Here is a 20,242-nt window from a genome sequence, read left to right as displayed (position 1 = left end):
ACAGTTTCGCAGTGTCATCTCATGTCACAGTCCAACAAACCATTAGGAAATACTGATACATTTTAGTATGATTCAACAACTTTTGAGTAACACTACAATTATACAAGTGGGAGTAATCTAAATGATTTACATTTACAAATCTACTGATCCATGAATCAACTGTACTAAGTTGTGAATTTACTTTCCCTGAATTAGATCAGATATTTAATCAAACTATAGAAATAGAGCAGCTGTTCCATTAGTAGGACTAACGTGACTTTTTATAGCATTTTTATTTTCTGATGACTCATCCAAAATACTCACAAAGAGAATTAAGAAATTGAGAGAAGAGAATTGTATTACAAAACAAACGTCTTTTTAAAGACCCTTTTTCAATTAGTATGTACTTAACTTGAATTACATACCTCAACACGTCCTATGTTACCTCCGCTCATCTCATGGTACAGAGTACAGACTATACTAAGGTAAAATGATAACACGGCTTTGACAGTGGTGCTATTGGACCCATTCAGGATGTCATCTAATTGACAGTGAAAGTAATTTGAACACCTACACATTCCCAAAATGTAAACAAAGTGTGAATCATCTGCCAAAAATATCTTTTTAGATTTTCCTAATTAAATTTTATCATAAACAAGTCACATCCTATAAACATAAAATCATTGTTTTCTTGCCAAATGCCTAAGGGACCACATGTTTTGCTTTGTCACTTATTTCTGTGTATTTGTGCGATATGATATTGTTATATAGTAATTTAAGAATGTCTGTAAGACACAACTGCATATACATATACAATCTAGAAAGGACAGTAAGGATAGGATCTAGGACAGACATTAGTTACAGAGTGAAACAAAGGACAGTAAGGATGGGATCTGGGACAGACATTAGTGACAGAGTGAAACAAAGGACAGTAAGGAAGGGATGTAGGACAGACATTAGTGATGGAGTGAAACAAAGGACAGTAAGGATAGGGTCTAGGACAGACATTAGTTACAGAGTGAAACAAAGGACAGTAAGGATGGGATCTAGGACAGACATTAGTGATGGAGTGAAACAAAGGACAGTGGATGAGTGAAACAAAGGACAGTAAGGATAGGGTCTAGGACAGACATTAGTTACAGAGTGAAACAAAGGACTGTAAGGATAGGATCTAGGACAGACATTAGTGACAGAGTGAAACAAAGGACAGTAAGGATAGGGTCTAGGACAGACATCAGTTACAGAGTGAAACAAAGGACAGTAAGGATGGGATCTAGGACAGACATTAGTGACGGAGTGAAACAAAGGACAGTAAGGATGGGATCTAGGACAGACATAAGTGACAGAGTGAAACAAAGGACAGTGGAAGGACATTAGTGAGAGTGAAACAAAGGACAGTAAGGATAGGATCTAGGACAGACATTAGTGATGGAGTGAAACAAAGGACAGTAAGGATAGGATCTAGGACAGACATTAGTGATGGAGTGAAACAAAGGACAGTAAGGATAGGATCTAGGACAGACATTAGTGACAGAGTGAAACAAAGGACAGTAAGGATGGGATCTAGGACAGACATTAGTGACAGAGTGAAACAAAGGACAGTAAGGATGGGATCTAGGACAGACATTAGTGACAGAGTGAAACAAAGGACAGTAAGGATGGGATCTAGGACAGACATTAGTGATGGAGTGAAACAAAGGACAGTAAGGATGGGATCTAGGACAGACATTAGTTACAGAGTGAAACAAAGGACAGTAAGGATGGGATCTAGGACAGACATCAGTGACGGAGTAAAACAAAGGACAGAAAGGATGGGATCTAAGACAGACATTAGTGACTGAGTGAAACAAAGGACAGTAAGGATAGGATCTAGGACAGACATCAGTGACGGAGTGAAACAAAGGACAGAAAGGATGGGATCTAGGACAGACATTAGTGACAGAGTGAAACAAAGGACAGTAAGGATAGGATCTAGGACAGACATAAGTGACTGAGTGAAACAAAGGACAGTAAGGATAGGATCTAGGACAGACATTAGTGACGGAGTGAAACAAAGGACAGTAAGGATGGGATCTAGGACAGACATTAGTGACAGAGTGAAACAAAGGACAGTAAGGATAGGATCTAGGACAGACATTAGTGACGGAGTGAAACAAAGGACAGTAAGGATAGGATCTAGGACAGACATTAGTGACAGAGTGAAACAAAGGACAGTAAGGATAGGATCTAGGACAGACATTAGTGACAGAGTGAAACAAAGGACAGTAAGGATGGGATCTAGGACAGACATTAGTGATGGAGTGAAACAAAGGACAGTAAGGATAGGATCTAGGACAGACATTAGTGACGGAGTGAAACAAAGGACAGTAAGGATAGGATCTAGGACAGACATTAGTGATGGAGTGAAACAAAGGACAGTAAGGATAGGATCTAGGACAGACATTAGTGACGGAGTGAAACAAAGGACAGTAAGGATAGGATCTAGGACAGACATTAGTGACGGAGTGAAACAAAGGACAGTAAGGATGGGATCTAGGACAGACATTAGTGACGGAGTGAAACAAAGGACAGTAAGGATAGGATCTAGGACAGACATTAGTGACGAGTGAAACAAAGGACAGTAAGGATGGGATGAGAGTGAAACAAAGGACAGTAAGGATAGGATCTAGGACAGACATTAGTGACGGAGTGAAACAAAGGACAGTAAGGATGGGATCTAGGACAGACATTAGTGACAGAGTGAAACAAAGGACAGTAAGGATAGGATCTAGGACAGACATTAGTGATGGAGTGAAACAAAGGACAGTAAGGATAGGATCTAGGACAGACATTAGTGACAGAGTGAAACAAAGGACAGTAAGGATAGGATCTAGGACAGACATTAGTGACAGAGTGAAACAAAGGACAGTAAGGATAGGGTCTAGGACAGACATTAGTTACAGAGTGAAACAAAGGACAGTAAGGATGGGATCTAGGACAGACATTAGTGACGGAGTGAAACAAAGGACAGTAAGGATAGGATCTAGGACAGACATTAGTGACAGAGTGAAACAAAGGACAGTAAGGATAGGATCTAGGACAGACATTAGTGATGGAGTGAAACAAAGGACAGTAAGGATGGGATCTAGGACAGACATTAGTGATGGAGTGAAACAAAGGACAGTAAGGATAGGATCTAGGACAGACATTAGTGATGGAGTGAAACAAAGGACAGTAAGGATAGGGATCTAGGACAGACATTAGTGACGGAGTGAAACAAAGGACAGTAAGGATGGGATCTAGGACAGACATTAGTGAGAGTGAAACAAAGGACAGTAAGGATAGGATCTAGGACAGACATAGTGAGGAGTGAAACAAAGGACAGTAAGGATAGGATCTAGGACAGACATAGTGAGGAGTGAAACAAAGGACAGTAAGGATAGGATCTAGGACAGACATTAGTGATGGAGTGAAACAAAGGACAGTAAGGATAGGGTCTAGGACAGACATTAGTGACAGAGTGAAACAAAGGACTGAAAGGATAGGATCTAGGGCACACATTAGTGACAGAGTGAAACAAAGGACAGTAAGGATAGGATCTAGGACAGACATAAGTGACGGAGTGAAACAAAGGACAGCAAGGATAGGATCTAGGACAGACATTAGTGACAGAGTGAAACAAAGGACAGTAAGGATAGGATCTAGGACAGACATTAGTGACGGGAGTGAAACAAAGGACAGTAAGGATAGGATCTAGGACAGACATTAGTGACGGAGTGAAACAAAGGACAGTAAGGATAGGATCTAGGACAGACATTAGTGACGGAGTGAAACAAAGGACAGTAAGGATAGGATCTAGGACAGACATTAGTGATGGAGTGAAACAAAGGACAGTAAGGATAGGATCTAGGACAGACATTAGTGATGGAGTGAAGGACAGTAAGGATAGGATCTAGGACAGACATTAGTGATGGAGTGAAACAAAGGACAGTAAGGAAGGGAAGTAGGACAGACATTAGTGATGGAGTGAAACAAAGGACAGTAAGGATGGGATCTAGGACAGACATTAGTGATGAAGTGAAACAAAGGACAGTGAGGATAGGATCTAGGACAGATATTAGTGACGAGTGAAACAAAGGACAGTAAGGATAGGATCTAGGACAGACATTAGTGATGAGTGAAACAAAGGACAGTAAGGATAGGATCTAGGACAGACATTAGTGACAGAGTGAAACAAAGGACAGTAAGGATAGGATCTAGGACAGACATTAGTGACGGAGTGAAACAAAGGACAGTAAGGATAGGATCTAGGACAGACATTAGTGATGGAGTGAAACAAAGGACAGTAAGGATAGGATCTAGGACAGACATAAGTGACGGAGTGAAACAAAGGACAGCAAGGATAGGATTCTAGGACTAGGACAGACATTAGTGATGGAGTGAAACAAAGGACAGTAAGGATAGGATCTAGGACAGACATTAGTGATGGAGTGAAACAAAGGACAGTAAGGATAGGATCTAGGACAGACATTAGTGACGGAGTGAAACAAAGGACAGTAAGGATAGGATCTAGGACAGACATTAGTGACTGAGTGAAACAAAGGACAGTAAGGATAGGTCTAGGACAGACATTAGTGAAGTGAAACAAAGGACAGTAAGGATAGGGATCTAGGACAGACATTAGTGACAGAGTGAAACAAAGGACAGTAAGGATAGGATCTAGGACAGACATTAGTGACAGAGTGAAACAAAGGACAGTAAGGATAGGTCTAGGACAGACATTAGTGACTGAAACAAAGGACAGTAAGGATAGGATCTAGGACAGACATTAGTGACAGAGTGAAACAAAGGACAGTAAGGATAGGATCTAGGACAGACATAGTGAGAGTGAACAAAGGACAAGGATGGCTAGGACAGAATATGACGAGTGAAACAAAGGACAGTAAGGATAGGATCTAGGACAGACATTAGTGATGGAGTGAAACAAAGGACAGTAAGGATAGGATCTAGGACAGACATTAGTGATGGAGTGAAACAAAGGACAGTAAGGATAGGGTCTAGGACAGACATTAGTGACAGAGTGAAACAAAGGACAGTAAGGATAGGATCTAGGACAGACATTAGTGACGGAGTGAAACAAAGGACAGTAAGGATAGGATCTAGGACAGACATTAGTGACAGAGTGAAACAAAGGACAGTAAGGATAGGGTCTAGGACAGACATTAGTGACAGAGTGAAACAAAGGACAGTAAGGATAGGATCTAGGACAGACATTAGTGACTGAGTGAAACAAAGGACAGTAAGGATAGGGTCTAGGACAGACATTAGTGACTATGTGAAACAAAGGACAGTAAGGATGGGATAGGACAGCCATTAGTGACAGAGTGAAAACAAAGGACAGTAAGGATAGGATCTAGGACACACATTAGTGACAGAGTGAAACAAACGACAGTAAGGATAGGATCTAGGACAGACATTAGTGACAGAGTGAAACAAAGGACAGTAAGGATAGGATCTAGGACAGACATTAGTGATGGAGTGAAACAAAGGACAGTAAGGATAGGATCTAGGACAGACATTAGTGACAGAGTGAAACAAAGGACAGTAAGGATAGGATCTAGGACAGACATTAGTGACAGAGTGAAACAAAGGACAGTAAGGATAGGGTCTAGGACAGACATTAGTGACAGAGTGAAAAAAGGAAACAGTAAGGATTAGGAAGACATTAGTGACAGAGTAAACAAAGGACAGTAGGATAGGTCTAGGACAGACATTAGTGACAGAGTGAAACAAAGGACAGTAAGGATAGGGTCTAGGACAGACATTAGTGACATAGTGAAACAAAGGACAGTAAGGATAGGGTCTAGGACAGACATTAGTGACAGAGTGAAACAAAGGACAGTAAGGATAGGGTCTAGGACAGACATTAGTGACAGAGTGAAACAAAGGACAGTAAGGATAGGGATCTAGGACAGACATTAGTGACAGAGTGAAACAAAGGACAGTAAGGAAGGGATGTAGGACAGACATTAGTGACAGAGTAAAACAAAGGACAGTTAGGATAGGATCTAGGACAGACATTAGTGACTGAGTGAAACAAAGGACAGTAAGGATAGGATCTAGGACAGACATTAGTGACTGAGTGAAACAAAGGACAGTAAGGATAGGATCTAGGACAGACATTAGTGACTGAGTGAAACAAAGGACAGTAAGGATAGGATCTAGGACAGACATTAGTGATGGAGTGAAACAAAGGACAGTAAGGATAGGATCTAGGACAGACATTAGTGACGGAGTGAAACAAAGGACAGTAAGGATAGGATCTAGGACAGACATTAGTGATGGAGTGATGGAGTGAACAAAGGACAGTAAGGATACGGTCTAGGACAGACATTAGTGACAGAGTAAAACAAAGGACAGTAAGGAAGGGAAGTAGGACAGAAACAATTGTAAAGGCATCAAAGTACATCTGGTAGATCAGAATGTATGTCCTCTCCCCCCAAATTATTACTTCATGGTGAAGACACACAGATGTCAGTTTAACACGACTTACTTACACTTTCCAAATGAAGTGCCCGCTGTGTCCTACATGTAACTGCAGTCTACCTCTCAGTTAAAGAGATCGCCTCATATGAATCTCATTGGAGTCCAGAATCCTCACATTCAACCACAGTATCTTCAGAGGCATTGAAATTGTGTGCTGTGATACAATGAGAGTCGGAGTGGGCTTAAAAGTGGACATGTTTACTCTAATGAAACTAGAGAGACAATATATGGGTAAGGCTATAGACATATAGGGCCAGACTAAATGCTGAATAGACTGGGTATTTAGGAGACTATAGCATCCCCAACATAGACTGTTGTCACAGAGATTTAACATTAATTAGCCTTCATTGACATAATGTAGACTGTACTACAGAATTACATGGTACCCAAACCAAGCTTCTCTTTAGTGAAATATTCAAACCTGTTTATGCATTTATCTAATGTTCACCAAAGCTTGGGTGTAAGTTCTAGTCTTTGTACAGCCCCGATCCATCTCTTTATCACAGATCTGTTTGGTCTCCTCATACCGGAGTATCTGTTTACCTCGGAAATCAGTACACAAAATTCCAAAATGTAAGAAAAGGCTAGTTCTGAAACAAGCTTTAAAAAGTTTTGATAAAAAAACAATGAACTTTTTAACACTACAACAAAATGCAGCAAGTTTAGCTTTGGGTGAGAAAAAAACTAAACAGTATGTCCTCTTTGTAATCAGCAAATTATTAGTTTCTCTCATAGCTAAAATCTTTGACTGTCTCTAGTTATTAAGAATAAGTTGTTAAAAGATGTTACCATATTTTGAACTCCTACCTTGATGTTCAGGGAAATTGATTTAAATAATTATGATAGCTAGGGCTTCACTGCAAGAAGCAAATTTGGAATCGCTTTGCATGGCCAAAAAACTGAAGTATTTGCCAACAGATAATGGACGACAGACAACAAATATAAATGACCATCAAATATCCACTAAAAAGTCCATTTGAGCCAACATCTATTCTAGATAAATTCAATTATCTTAATCATCAATTTAAGTACCATACTCACTGAAGAACCTAAATAGTTTAGCCTTCAACATTTATTAGTTAAAGTTAGTGTATATTGCTATAAAATTCTTACTAGACAAACATTTTCAAATCAAAATGTAGGTCACAGTGACCTACTTTTGGTATACAAGACACTGCCCACTAGTTAACTTAATAATTATATGCCAGACTATTTACAATCATGATGGTATTAAAACGTCCCCCTGACGTCCCCCTGTTGATAGTGTTGTTCTCCTACATCTATACAGAGTGATGAGAGGTTACATCACAAAGATAACATCACACAATACACACATGTAATGTTAGGATGACAACATCTGTCTATGAAAGATCCCTATCTATCTAAATCAACTACAGGTTCCTTGCTTTAAAAAGTATTGTTAGCTTAACCTATAAGTATAATGAAAATTATCCCAATTTTTTTCGTATTTGGAAAAAAAATCTGAAAATAATGTTAAAGATGGTATCTTGAAAAAGTATCAGCAAAAAAGTGTGTATTATGCTAAATAAATCAATATTAATCAATATATGTGAAATATTTAGTGTAGTAAAGCTACCATACTTTACAATCCATGTTAACCCTACGAAAAGTTGACTGATTCTTCTAGAAAGATAAATTTAATTTATTTACCCTGGGCATTCATGCAGTGACCAGAATGTTATCTCTTTCTTGTCATCAAAATGTAGATATAAATATTATCTACATGTTAGTTTTGAGGTCAACATTGACAAAAAGTGCCATAATAGGTCGTAATTGTTACTGATATCATCTACATATATGTCATTTTCTACAGAATTTCCCACATATTGCATGTTTCCCAGGAAGTTTTTATTTAATATCATTAACAGGTCTACCATGACAGTATATAGACAATCAGAATTCTCTAAATGTGTTAAAAACTTGGCAATATTAGGTCTATGAAACACGTTTTGATTATCAAGTCAAAATTTATTTTAACAAGAGGCCCAGAGGGCCTGTATCGCTCACCTGGTTTGTAATGTCAAGTCATGTTCTGAATACAGGTTCATTGTTTCATTTCTGAAGGAATTTGAATATTTACCTTTTATTTCCCTATTGGGCCCCGCCCCTCCTGCCCCCGGGGGGGTCAGAGCCAAAATTTATACAAGTTCTGTTCCCCTTCCCCGAAGGATATTTGTGGCCAAATTTGGTTACAATCCATGCAGAACTCTAGGACAAGTAGCGATTTATAGGATTTACCTCTATTTCTCCTATTGGGCCCCGCCCCTCCTGCCCCCAGGGGGTCAGAGCCAAAATTTATACAAGTTCTTTCCCTCTTTCCCAAAGGATGTTTGTGGCCAAATTTGGTTATAATCCATGCAGAACTCTAGGACAAGTAGCGTTTTATAGGATTTACCTCTATTTCCCCTATTGGGCCCCGTCCCTCCTGCCCCCAGGGGGTCAGAGCCAAAATTTATACAAGTTCTGTTCCCCCAAGGATGTTTGTGGCCAAATTTGGTTACAATCCATGCAGAACTCTAGGACAAGTAGCGTTTTATAGGATTTACCTCTATTTCCCATATTGGGCCCAGCCCCTCCTGCCCCCGGGGGGTCAGAGCCAAAATTTATACAAGTTCTTTCCCCCTTCCCCCAAGGATGTTTGTGGCCAAATTTGGTTACAATCCATGCAGAACTCTGGGACAAGTAGCGATTTATAGACATCCCATGATTTACCTCTATTTGTCCCCGATTTGATTACTTATTGGGCCCGCCCCTCCTGCCCCGGGGGTCAGAGCCAAAATTTATACAAGTTCTTTCCCCTTCCCCCAAGGCTGTTTGTGGCCAAATTTGGTTACAATCCATGCAGAACTCTAGGACAAGTAGCGATTTATAGGATTTACCTCTATTTCCCCTATTGGGCCCCCGCCCCTCCTGCCCCCGGGGGTCAGAGCCAAAATTTATACAAGTTCTTTCCCCTTCCCCCAAGGATGTTTGTGGCCAAATTTGGTTACAATCCATGCAGAACTCTAGGACAAGTAGCGATTTATAGGATTTACCTCTATTTCCCCTATTGGGCCCCGCCCCTCCTGCCCCCGGGGGGTCAGAGCCAAAATTTATACAAGTTCTTTCCCCCTTCCCCCAAGGCTGTTTGTGGCCAAATTTGGTTACAATCCATGCAGAACTCTAGGACAAGTAGCAATTTATAGGATTTACCTCTATTTCCCCTATTGGGCCCCGCCCCTCCTGCCCCCGGGGGGTCAGAGCCAAAATTTATACAAGTTCTGTTCCCCTTCCCCCAAGGCTGTTTGTGGCCAAATTTGGTTACAATCCATGCAGAACTCTATGACTAGTAGCGATTTAAAGGAAATGTTGACGGACGGACGGACGACGGACGGACGACGGACGACGCGCCATGACATAAGCCTTCGGGCCAGGTGAGCTAAAAATGTGTCACATGACCTTGAATGAAGGCTTAAGGTCTGCAGTCATTTTAAATAAAACGCCTTTCTACACAGTATGCTAGAAGTCCAAATTTCTAGTATCTGGCTTTGCCTTAAAAAGAAGCTATTTAAAGAAATAATATCACAGCTTTAGCTGCATGTTCTTTAATCTATTTTGTTTTTGAAATAAATTTTTATTTTGAAGTAATTTTTTCTTTATAACTAAATTTATAGCATATTTATTGCTTGTTTTGGGGTAACACCATAACTAACAGATCTATGATATTCATCAGAATTCAATCCGACCTAAACCAAGGACACCAGGAGTCTGTGAAGCTGACAAAGAATCAAAACAGGTAGGTCTGGCGCAATTGTTTAGTAACAAATAATTGTCTATTCACCAAATCAAATGGGGAATTAATGGACTCCCGACCTCGTCTCTGATACATGTAATGACTGACATTCACGCCATGTCAAGCTAGGGTCTGCCAGTTGTCCTTTGTTTCCATTAGACCAGGTTACATGAACCTTTACAGTGACATATTGTATACAGTATCAAATCTTTCCACATCTCAATGTCTCAGTATGTAGAAGCCATGATACATACCTTTATAGAAGCTATAAGGGTTTAGAAATAAACACTCACCACAGGTTGTTGTTGACATTGCACACCTATTTATCACATGACTGGCCTGTTTAACCAAGTCATATATCTCATACATGCGTAATAACACTATTGTGACATTATAATTCAATATGACGTCATTATCACCAATATACATGTAACATAATGTTGTATGATTGTCTCGGTCAATGGAAACGGCACATTGCAACTGTATTAAAACAAAATTGAAAGTTTTGCCAATATATTACTATGTAATATGGAATTTACTATTAAACAAGTTCAACAATTTGATATGTCACTCATGATCACCTAATGGAAGAATTCTTAAAGAGTTCCAAATAGATATTTCAAACAGGTTCATATGAAATGAATAAGCAAGAGCTGCTTAAAACCTGCTTTAAGCAGCTAGTTTATTTAGGCATCTTGAAATTCGCGAAATCCAGTGTTTTCTACATTGAAATGACAACACAAACTAATTGTCATCCTGCACTACTGCAGTAATCACTATCAGTTGTTTAAAGGATAATAGTATTTCAACATATAATGACAATTAACAGATGCTGATGCCTTCAACCATATCCTCTCTCCCTGAGATGCGCTAACAACAAACACTTAGACAACTTAATCTGTCCAATAGAGGTACATGTTGTTCTGAAACTTACTAATTAAGATATGTAATGATGCGCCCACTCTATAAGCATACTATGATATAAAGAACATTGTCTTAAATGTCTTACCCAAAGCAGCCCCTCTCAATTTCATGCCAGACACAAATTCCCTACAAAAAGAATACACCATAACCACAATCTCTAACCTAATATAGCAACCCCACCTCTCCATCTCTCCTACAATATTCCTAACTCTGATAAGAAGCACCAAAAATCACAGATGCACAAACCATATCCCCTAAAATTTCTTATCTAAAGACTCATACTCCAAGAAGTGTATTTAATATCTGACCCAAAGAAGAAAGCGCCTCCCCTCCTTCCCTGGGAACACTGATCTATATTACGTATCCCTACCGATCTGTAACCAAAAGAATTGCATCCCCTCAAATCTTAACTCAAAGCAGCATCTCCTTCTTCAACCTCTTAGTGTAAAGCACCACGTACAGCATCCAACCTAAAGCAAATGGACCAAACATCACTAGCAATCTAGCTCCCACCCTCAGTGATCAGCATATTACAGCCATTCCATCTCCCCATACCAGCTAAAACCTTACATCCAAATCAGCAACAATCTAATTAATCCATTTACCGGTAAGTGGCTTTTTGTGCATGTACATGTAATTCTTCTTCATTATTTTAAGTTTATAATCAGAAAATTCTTACAAAAAAATGAAAATCGATACATTTACCTTAGAAACACTTGTTATCATTTAATTAAAAGTCATTTTAAATGAAAACAATGATTTATAGAGGCCTGTAAATAAACGAAGATAATCTGTCATTGTTGACAGTTGTTGATGAGTTTTCTTTGGAGGAAATTACTTTTTTCAGTATGGTTTTATTGGTTAATTAACCTTAATGAATACCTGTCTATCTACCTGCCAGGTAAGTTATGGTGGGAGATTTATGTGTGACATTCCCAGGTGTTATATTTCATCAAAGTTTTATCCAATTACAGATGGACAGGTACATTACTTAAGTATGATAAGTACACAATCTTATAAACGAAGCATCTAATTACAGATACAGATGGACAGGTACATCACTTAAGTATGATAAGTACACAATCTTATACACGAAGCATCTAATTACAGATACAGATGGACAGGTACATTACTTAAGTATGATAAGTACACAATCTTATACACGAAGCATCTAATTACAGATACAGATGGACAGCTACATTACTTAAGTATGATAAGTACACAATCTTATACACGAAGCATCTAATTACAGATACAGATCAACAGGTTCATTACTAAAGTATGATAAGTACACAATCTTATACACGAAGCATCTAATTACAGATACAGATCGACAGGTACATCACTGAAGTATGATAAGTACACAAGCTTATACACGAAGCATCTAATGACAGATACAGATCGACAGGTACATCACTTAAATATGATAAGTACACAATCTTATACACGAAGCATCTAATTACAGATACAGATTGACAGGTACATCACTTAAGTATGATAAGTACACAATCTTATACACGAAGCATCTAATGACAGATACAGATCGACAGGTTCATTACTAAAGTATGATAAGTACACAAGCTTATACACGAAGCATCTAATGACAGATACAGATCGACAGGTACATCACTAAAGTATGATAAGTACACAAGCTTATACACGAAGCATCTAATGACAGATACAGATCGACAGGTACATCACTTAAGTATGATAAGTACACAATCTTATACACGAAGCATCTAATTACAGATACAGATCGACAGGTTCATTACTAAAGTATGATAAGTACACAATCTTATACACGAAGCATCTAATGACAGATACAGATCGACAGGTACATCACTGAAGTATGATAAGTACACAAGCTTATACACGAAGCATCTAATGACAGATACAGATCGACAGGTACATCACTTAAGTATGATAAGTACACAATCTTATACACGAAGCATCTAATTACAGATACAGATCGACAGGTTCATTACTAAAGTATGATAAGTACACAATCTTATACACGAAGCATCTAATTACAGATACAGATCGACAGGTACATCACTGAAGTATGATAAGTACACAATCTTATACACGAAGCATCTAATTACAGATACAGATCGACAGGTTCATCACTTAAGTATGATAAGTACACAAGCTTATACACGAAGCATCTAATTACAGATACAGATCGACAGGTTCATCACTGAAGTATGATAAGTACACAAGCTTATACACGAAGCATCTAATTACAGATACAGATCGACAGGTACATCACTTAAGTATGATAAGTACACAAGCTTATACACGAAGCATCTAATGACAGATACAGATGGACAGGTACATCACTTAAGTATGATAAGTACACAATCTTATACACGAAGCATCTAATTACAGATACAGATGGACAGGTTCATCACTTAAGTATGATAAGTACACAATCTTATACATGAAACATTACACTTTCTTAAACATTTCTCAGTCAAAAACCAAACTTCATAATCATTACATTTTTTAATTATCATCTTTAAAGAAATCAGCAGTAGTCATAAGAGAACTTTTTGGATGATCAACTGTTTAAAAACAGTTTTAAAAAGTCCAGAAAAATGCCTGCATATCCTTGCTAATTGGAACCAGAAAATTTGCTTTTAAGCATTTATGTCAATTAAGCAAGATTTTCAATAATATTTTCACTTCCCAACTGAACAAACATTACTGCAAAACAATTATACCATACAAAAAACAACTACCCAAACAAAATTGATGTAGATCGAGGTATTTCTGAGAATGTTTTCCTTAATAACTGACCACATGAATATATGTGATAAAATGGAGTTTTAATGATGTATAGGTGTACACAGGTAACTTACTGCCTGTTTCTCATCTGACTAAGTCTGTGATTATACCAGTCTGGGACACCCCATCAACAGCTCACTGAACAAGGTAAACACACTTTTGGAGCCCCTGGGAGTTAGTGGGACTTGTTGAGTAATCTCCCTTGATCTTATTAACTACTTTTTATCTCCTAAACAACTGTAGACAACAATTCAATTATACAGTTCAGCGAACAAAAGATTTTACAGTAGGCCAGGAATTTGATTTTATCTGACCACCTACAAGTATACAATGTGTAGCAGGTATTGTAGGGGACTGGTCAAGCATGAAGTAGTACAGTACTAAATATAGAGGTGTTTCACATCGATAAAGGTTAGATGTCCCTGGGCGATTCTACCTAATAATTTGTACTGTGTCATTGAGTCGTCATCAAAGTCAAATGACGTCTCAATAATTATTTCAATAAACAGATGACAAAATCATGTTTGCAATAAATCAGTATAGCTTTCGTCAATAAGTCAGAAAAAATTCCAATTTTGTAAAAAAAAAAAAATGTCTTCGTCATTACAACCACTAATGGCCCAGCATGCCTATTTACTTGACAGTCGATCTTTTCATTTTTACCTACATATATTTTCTGAAGTACTAAATCTAACTGTGACTATCTTGAATTACTGTATAGTTTTTGGAGTTTGATCTATACATATAAATCATATATATCAGAGACCATAATTCAATCGCCTTTTACTTTCACGGACCTATTAATGCATGATGTACTTTTTTTTTACCTTGAATGACACATCAAAATTTCTAAATTGATTGAAATGTTCCACAAAGAGATCGTGATGTATTTTTATAAATAGACTGGTCTATACATCATATGAAATGGGTCTATAACCTCTTTTTGTTCATTTTGCAATATTGGTCATCGTAATATACCTATGTGTAGAAGAGAATCATAAGACTGGGTCAATCATTGTTGACCTGTTATGATAATTTGCAGATCATACAGCTGGAGGTTCTAGGTTCGAATCCTGTTTATCAATATATTTAGCTGCTGTATTTTCCTGTTACAGAATAAGTTAGAGTCCCAGACATTTTTTCAAGCATAGGGAGAACATTTTACAGTACAGGGGGATACTCTAGCTTGGGTTTCCAGTGGTTTTGTCTTTGAGGGCAAGTCCTTGAAAAAAGTACAAAGAAGTATGTACAGGGATTGTACTGGATAAATCATCAGTGACAGGGTAGCTCAAGCAGTGGAACATTCAGTTGGTTCACAAATTCTCAGCTTCCAAAGAGGAATATCTGTTCAACTAGGAATCTTCATAATGAGCTAAAATATGAGAAAATTATTACATATTGTGAGTGTGTGCTTTTGGAACCTGCAATTTAAATACAGTATGTTTGTCTCCATTTCCATACTTGTTATAATGCTACCGTACAGTACTTTCATTTCCTCATCTAATTCTCACCTTGATTTCAACATGTTCAACAAAGTATCAATGCCTAATAGTCAGCAGGTTGTCAGATCAATTGATTGGTTGGTTATACTAAACATTAATAGCTAAGGTCACTTAATGCTGGCCTCATGTATACATGAAGCATGTAGGCTACATTGCATGCAGTGAGTTATTGTGATTTACGAGACTGTAGTATATTCATGTTGTCTTTTTGTGATAGTAAAACTTTATCCCATTTTCTAGTGTTATATCTCACTGCTAAAGATACCAAACATTACACTCCACCAAATAATTTTATACTGACAAATAGCAAACCAGTCCAGTCCTCCTAATCCATTCATAAGTTGCATCATTAATTTGTGAAAAAATGTAACAAACAATACTTGTTTCCAAGGGAAGGTAACTCGATCTGCATTACGCATGAAAATACTCCATACTGGGAGCTCTTACTAATTACTAATGTTGTCTATACCTTTAACAGGTTACAATCTCACCTGTCGCTACAGGTAACTTTTACCGTGGAATACCAGAATGTTAATCAAGCAAACAAATCCTTAATCTTTGGCACCAATTATCACATCTACCCAGTAATTATTCTGTCGTGACTCACATTACTGTCCAGGATCATCAGGAGTTACATCCATGACCTCAGATCAAGTAAAAGAAAATTCCACACTTTAAACCTGCAGAGGTAACATGAGAATACAAAACCTCAGATATACATATTTTTTCCTTTGATGATATATGTCATGTATGTTGTGATCTTTGTTGACAGTAACTGTAAAACATCAGCTTAGCATCTTAATCAATATCGCATTTTCCTTATTTTAATTGCAGTTACATCTCCTTCCAAAAGAAGATAATTCAAGGGAAGATTACCAAGGAAAAGGAAAGATAACCTTATGGAAGGGAAGATAACTCAATGGAAGGAAAGATAACCCAATAGAAGGAAAGACAAGCAAATAGAATGAAAGATAACTCATGGACAGGAAGATAACCCAATTGAAGGGAAGATAACCCAATGAAAGAAAAGATATCCCAATGGAAGGAAAGATAACCCAATGGAAGGCAAGATAACCCAATTGAAGGGAAGATAACCCAATGAAAGAAAAGATATCCAATGGAAGGAAAGATAACCCAATGGAAGGCAAGATAACTTAATGGAAGGCAAGATAGCCCAATGGAAGGGAAGATAACTCAATGGAAGGAAAGATAACCCTAAGGAAGGAAAGATAACCCAATGAAAGTGAAGATAACTCAATGGAAGGGAAGATAACCCAATGGAAGGGAAGATAAGCAAATAGAATGAAAAATCTCATGGACGGGAAGATAACCCAATGGAAGGGTAGATAACCCAATGGAAGGCAAGATAACTTAATGGAAGGCAAGATAGCCCAATGGAAAGGGAAATAATCCAATGGAAGAAAAAATAACCCAATGGAAGGGAAGATAACCCAATGGAAGGGAAAATAACTCAAAGGAAGAGAAGATAACACAATGGAAGGGAAGAAAAGCAAATAGAATGAAAGATAACCCATGGAAGGGAAGATAACCCAATGGAAGGGAATATAACCCCATGGAAGAAAAGATAACCCAATGAAAGAAATGATAACCAAAGGAAGGAAAGACAATCCAATGGAAGGGAAGATAACCCATGGGAAGGAAAGATCGGCCAAGGGAGTATAACCCAAGGGAAGAGAAGATCATCTTATTGAAGATAATGGGGATACCTTAATTTTTACAACCAAATAAGAGAATAAACAAAACCCCACTTTTAGTACCAAGATGATCTGTTATCATTCCCAAAACTGTTTTTGAATTCATTTTCGTTTTACCCTGCAATTATAAGCACTATGATTCTATGAACTTTAGGATCAGGACAGAAGACTCTAGTTTATGGGATAATCATGTATTTTTAACACTTTAAGGACTATCAGGATATAATTTGTCTATAATGAATAACAACTCTCCTCTACTGATGCAGGTGTTATGTACCACATAAACAATAATTTAAGCTTGGTGCTCTTTCTAACTTATGTTAAGAATAATAATGAATACTCTACACTGCAAACAAACATAATAATCCTTCCTTTGGAAAGAGTTGAATGAATAATTACAGTTGTGATATGCAGACAGCCTGTGTAAAAATAGCCGTAAAATTAGCCATGCATAAAATCGACAGACATTGTGTACACTTCTAAACGCAACACAAGGATTTTATCTCCTGAGAGAAGTTTAGATAGGAATATACCTTTTACATCAGTTAACGTCAATATTTCAATCTTTTTGTTTTTATTTTACCATCCAGTTTTCTTCTAGCTTAAACATTGCTCCTGCATCATGATTGATAAATTAGTTTCATTATAGGCCTAATGATAAACTCACAAAACATATACACCCACAGGGTCATCAATAATCAAGATTAACTTCTAAAATTTTAATTGGCCTAATTACTTCACAGTTAACATTTCTGATTTATAATGTAGAAGATTATCAATCTTCTTGAACATTTCCAATTTTCACACATAACTTCTGCCATTTTTCATTACTCCGGAAGTGATGTTTTTTTTTAAATAATTGTAGAACTACTGTAGATACTGGTAACGTTTACTGCCATACAGAAGTATTGAAATAACACTTCGGATACAAACCTCCAGATCAATGATGCTGAAATAATTCTGTTGCTGTATAATCACATGTCATCAATAATGAGCTGAAACTATTAGATAATGCTGATTACTTACAATTCTAGCTCTGATTCTGACCTCATCTCCTCTGTGGCCATACCCAGGGCTTTACAATATCTGTGGTACCAGGCACCTCAACATGGCTCCTATACAGTTAGAAATTATACTCAACAAATATCCCTCAAATTCATTGAGTTTTCAGGTCACAGACAAATGTATTACTCTCCGTCACGCAACACAATAACACGGATATAAAGGCATCTACATACCCGCGACCGTCATCAGTGTCGAGTAGTAGCAGTATTTACCTGGTCACATGATACAGGTGTACAGTGTTCTTACCCACAATAGCTATATAAATAAACACTGATGGGGCAACAGCTCACAAGTATTCCCATTATCTGAATAAATTCTGTATAAAATTCAGTTTGTGATTAACCATTCACACTTTATGTCGGAGTTACCAGAAAGGAAAGTTTTACCTTATATAGTTCCCATAGACATTTAATACTCATTATACATCACTCTCATCAAATCAGAGATCAGCAAACTTGACCAGGTTTCAAAGAAAAGATGTCTCAACTACTTCTTTAAATCTAAAGAACTTGTTCCAATATAAATTTATGGTTTCATCTAAATTGTCAATTTTTTTTTTTAAAGAATGGTAAATCCTGTTATGTTTTTTTTTAAATTTTGAAATCATCAAAAGTTAAAATTATCCAAAAATTGTTAGTAAGCTGACAAGTCTTGATTTAATGCCATTTTGGTGATTATCATCTCTTCTCATTCAACGGTAGCGATTTATACAGACATAACAAAAAAAACACCTACAAACTAGCTTTTGGCAATACATGGTGACATCATGATCGCCTAATTTAAATACAGGCGACATCAAGATCATCCACTTTTGCAATGTGATTTAATGTCAAGGAATTTAAATTATGTAGATTTTATCCAAACGTTAACATACTTCCTGTAATAATATTGGATCAATTTAACTTAAAAGTAATGTAATTTGTACATAAGGATTGTTTCATTATAGACTAATCACAGATTCTATACTGTGATTTTGTGAAAATGTGGCCATTCTAAAAAGTAAAATTTCACAGATGTTACACTGGATAAAATTTTTGGAAGAAAACGACAATCAAGAAATTTGACTGAATAGGTTATTACAATGACAAATGATCGAATGTTGACAATATTAATGGAAGGATATTTTTTACTAGAACCTAGTAGCTAGACATACAATATAATGTATATGCATTTATACATTTAGATTTCAACCATTGTTAAAAAATCAACAGGATGGGATTTGGTTTATTTCATTTTACAGCCAAGGTCATTCAAGAACATGCCAATTAAGTTAGAAGGTGGAGTAAACCTGTATATGGCAATATGTAGTGTAATAATATCTTATATATAAAAGGGCTTAATATTGTTCCTGACTCCTACATGGGAGAAAACTAATGTTCTCTTATACATCTTGATTCTATCTTTCTACCAGAAACAGGTGTTTGAGTTATAAGAGTACATGCACCCTAGGCAAAGCCAATATTAGCATCGATATAAAGATATTTGCAAATTTATGTCAGGAATCTGAAGCATATCACATGTGACAAGGCGGTAAACAATTTTTTTATTATCTAACATTAACTACAACTTAAATGTCGTTCAAAGGATTCCTTTTATTGGTGTTCCCTTCATAACGATCACATTAATGTTTGGCTTCTCTAATCAGCTCTGAACCATAACAAACCCTATTTTCATTCATGACTGTAAACTAAAGGACAACACACAAATTTCAACATTTTCTGTCAAACTTGGATTTTTCCACAAAAAAAAAGATTGTTTCAAATAATATCTAATCTTAATGATATCTGTATCTGTACACTTTAAGTATATAGGTCAAATTATAAACACTGACTGAAGGATGAAATATTTTTTTCTCTTGATGCAAACCTATTATTCCTGATTCTGAAGTGAAGACAATTAATATCATATTTCTGATTGAAGTTAATGACCAATTTACTGATACTTATACATCC

General features: G+C 37.0%; 1 protein-coding gene across 2 annotated transcripts in view; it reads right to left on the bottom strand.

Annotated features, from left to right (window-relative positions):
• LOC138316073 (PH domain leucine-rich repeat-containing protein phosphatase 2-like) overlaps positions 1-18,500 on the bottom strand; it is a 72,473-nt gene extending 53,973 nt beyond the window's left edge. Inside the window, exon 1 of one of the 2 annotated variants that reach the window (XM_069257557.1) lies at positions 18,252-18,500. In XM_069257557.1, the coding sequence (XP_069113658.1) occupies positions 18,252-18,292 (41 nt within the window). In that variant the 5' untranslated portion in view covers positions 18,293-18,500. Of the gene's footprint in view, positions 1-404; positions 482-18,251 lie in introns of those variants that run through there. The other variant, XM_069257559.1, reaches the window with a different exon arrangement.
• Positions 18,501-20,242: the final 1,742 nt, after the last annotated feature.

Source organism: Argopecten irradians, chromosome 2 (genome assembly GCF_041381155.1).
Source record: "Argopecten irradians isolate NY chromosome 2, Ai_NY, whole genome shotgun sequence".
Lineage (NCBI taxonomy): Eukaryota > Metazoa > Mollusca > Bivalvia > Pectinida > Pectinidae > Argopecten > Argopecten irradians.
Note: the sequence above shows the minus strand (reverse complement) of the source record. Positions and strands in the feature narration are given on the sequence as shown.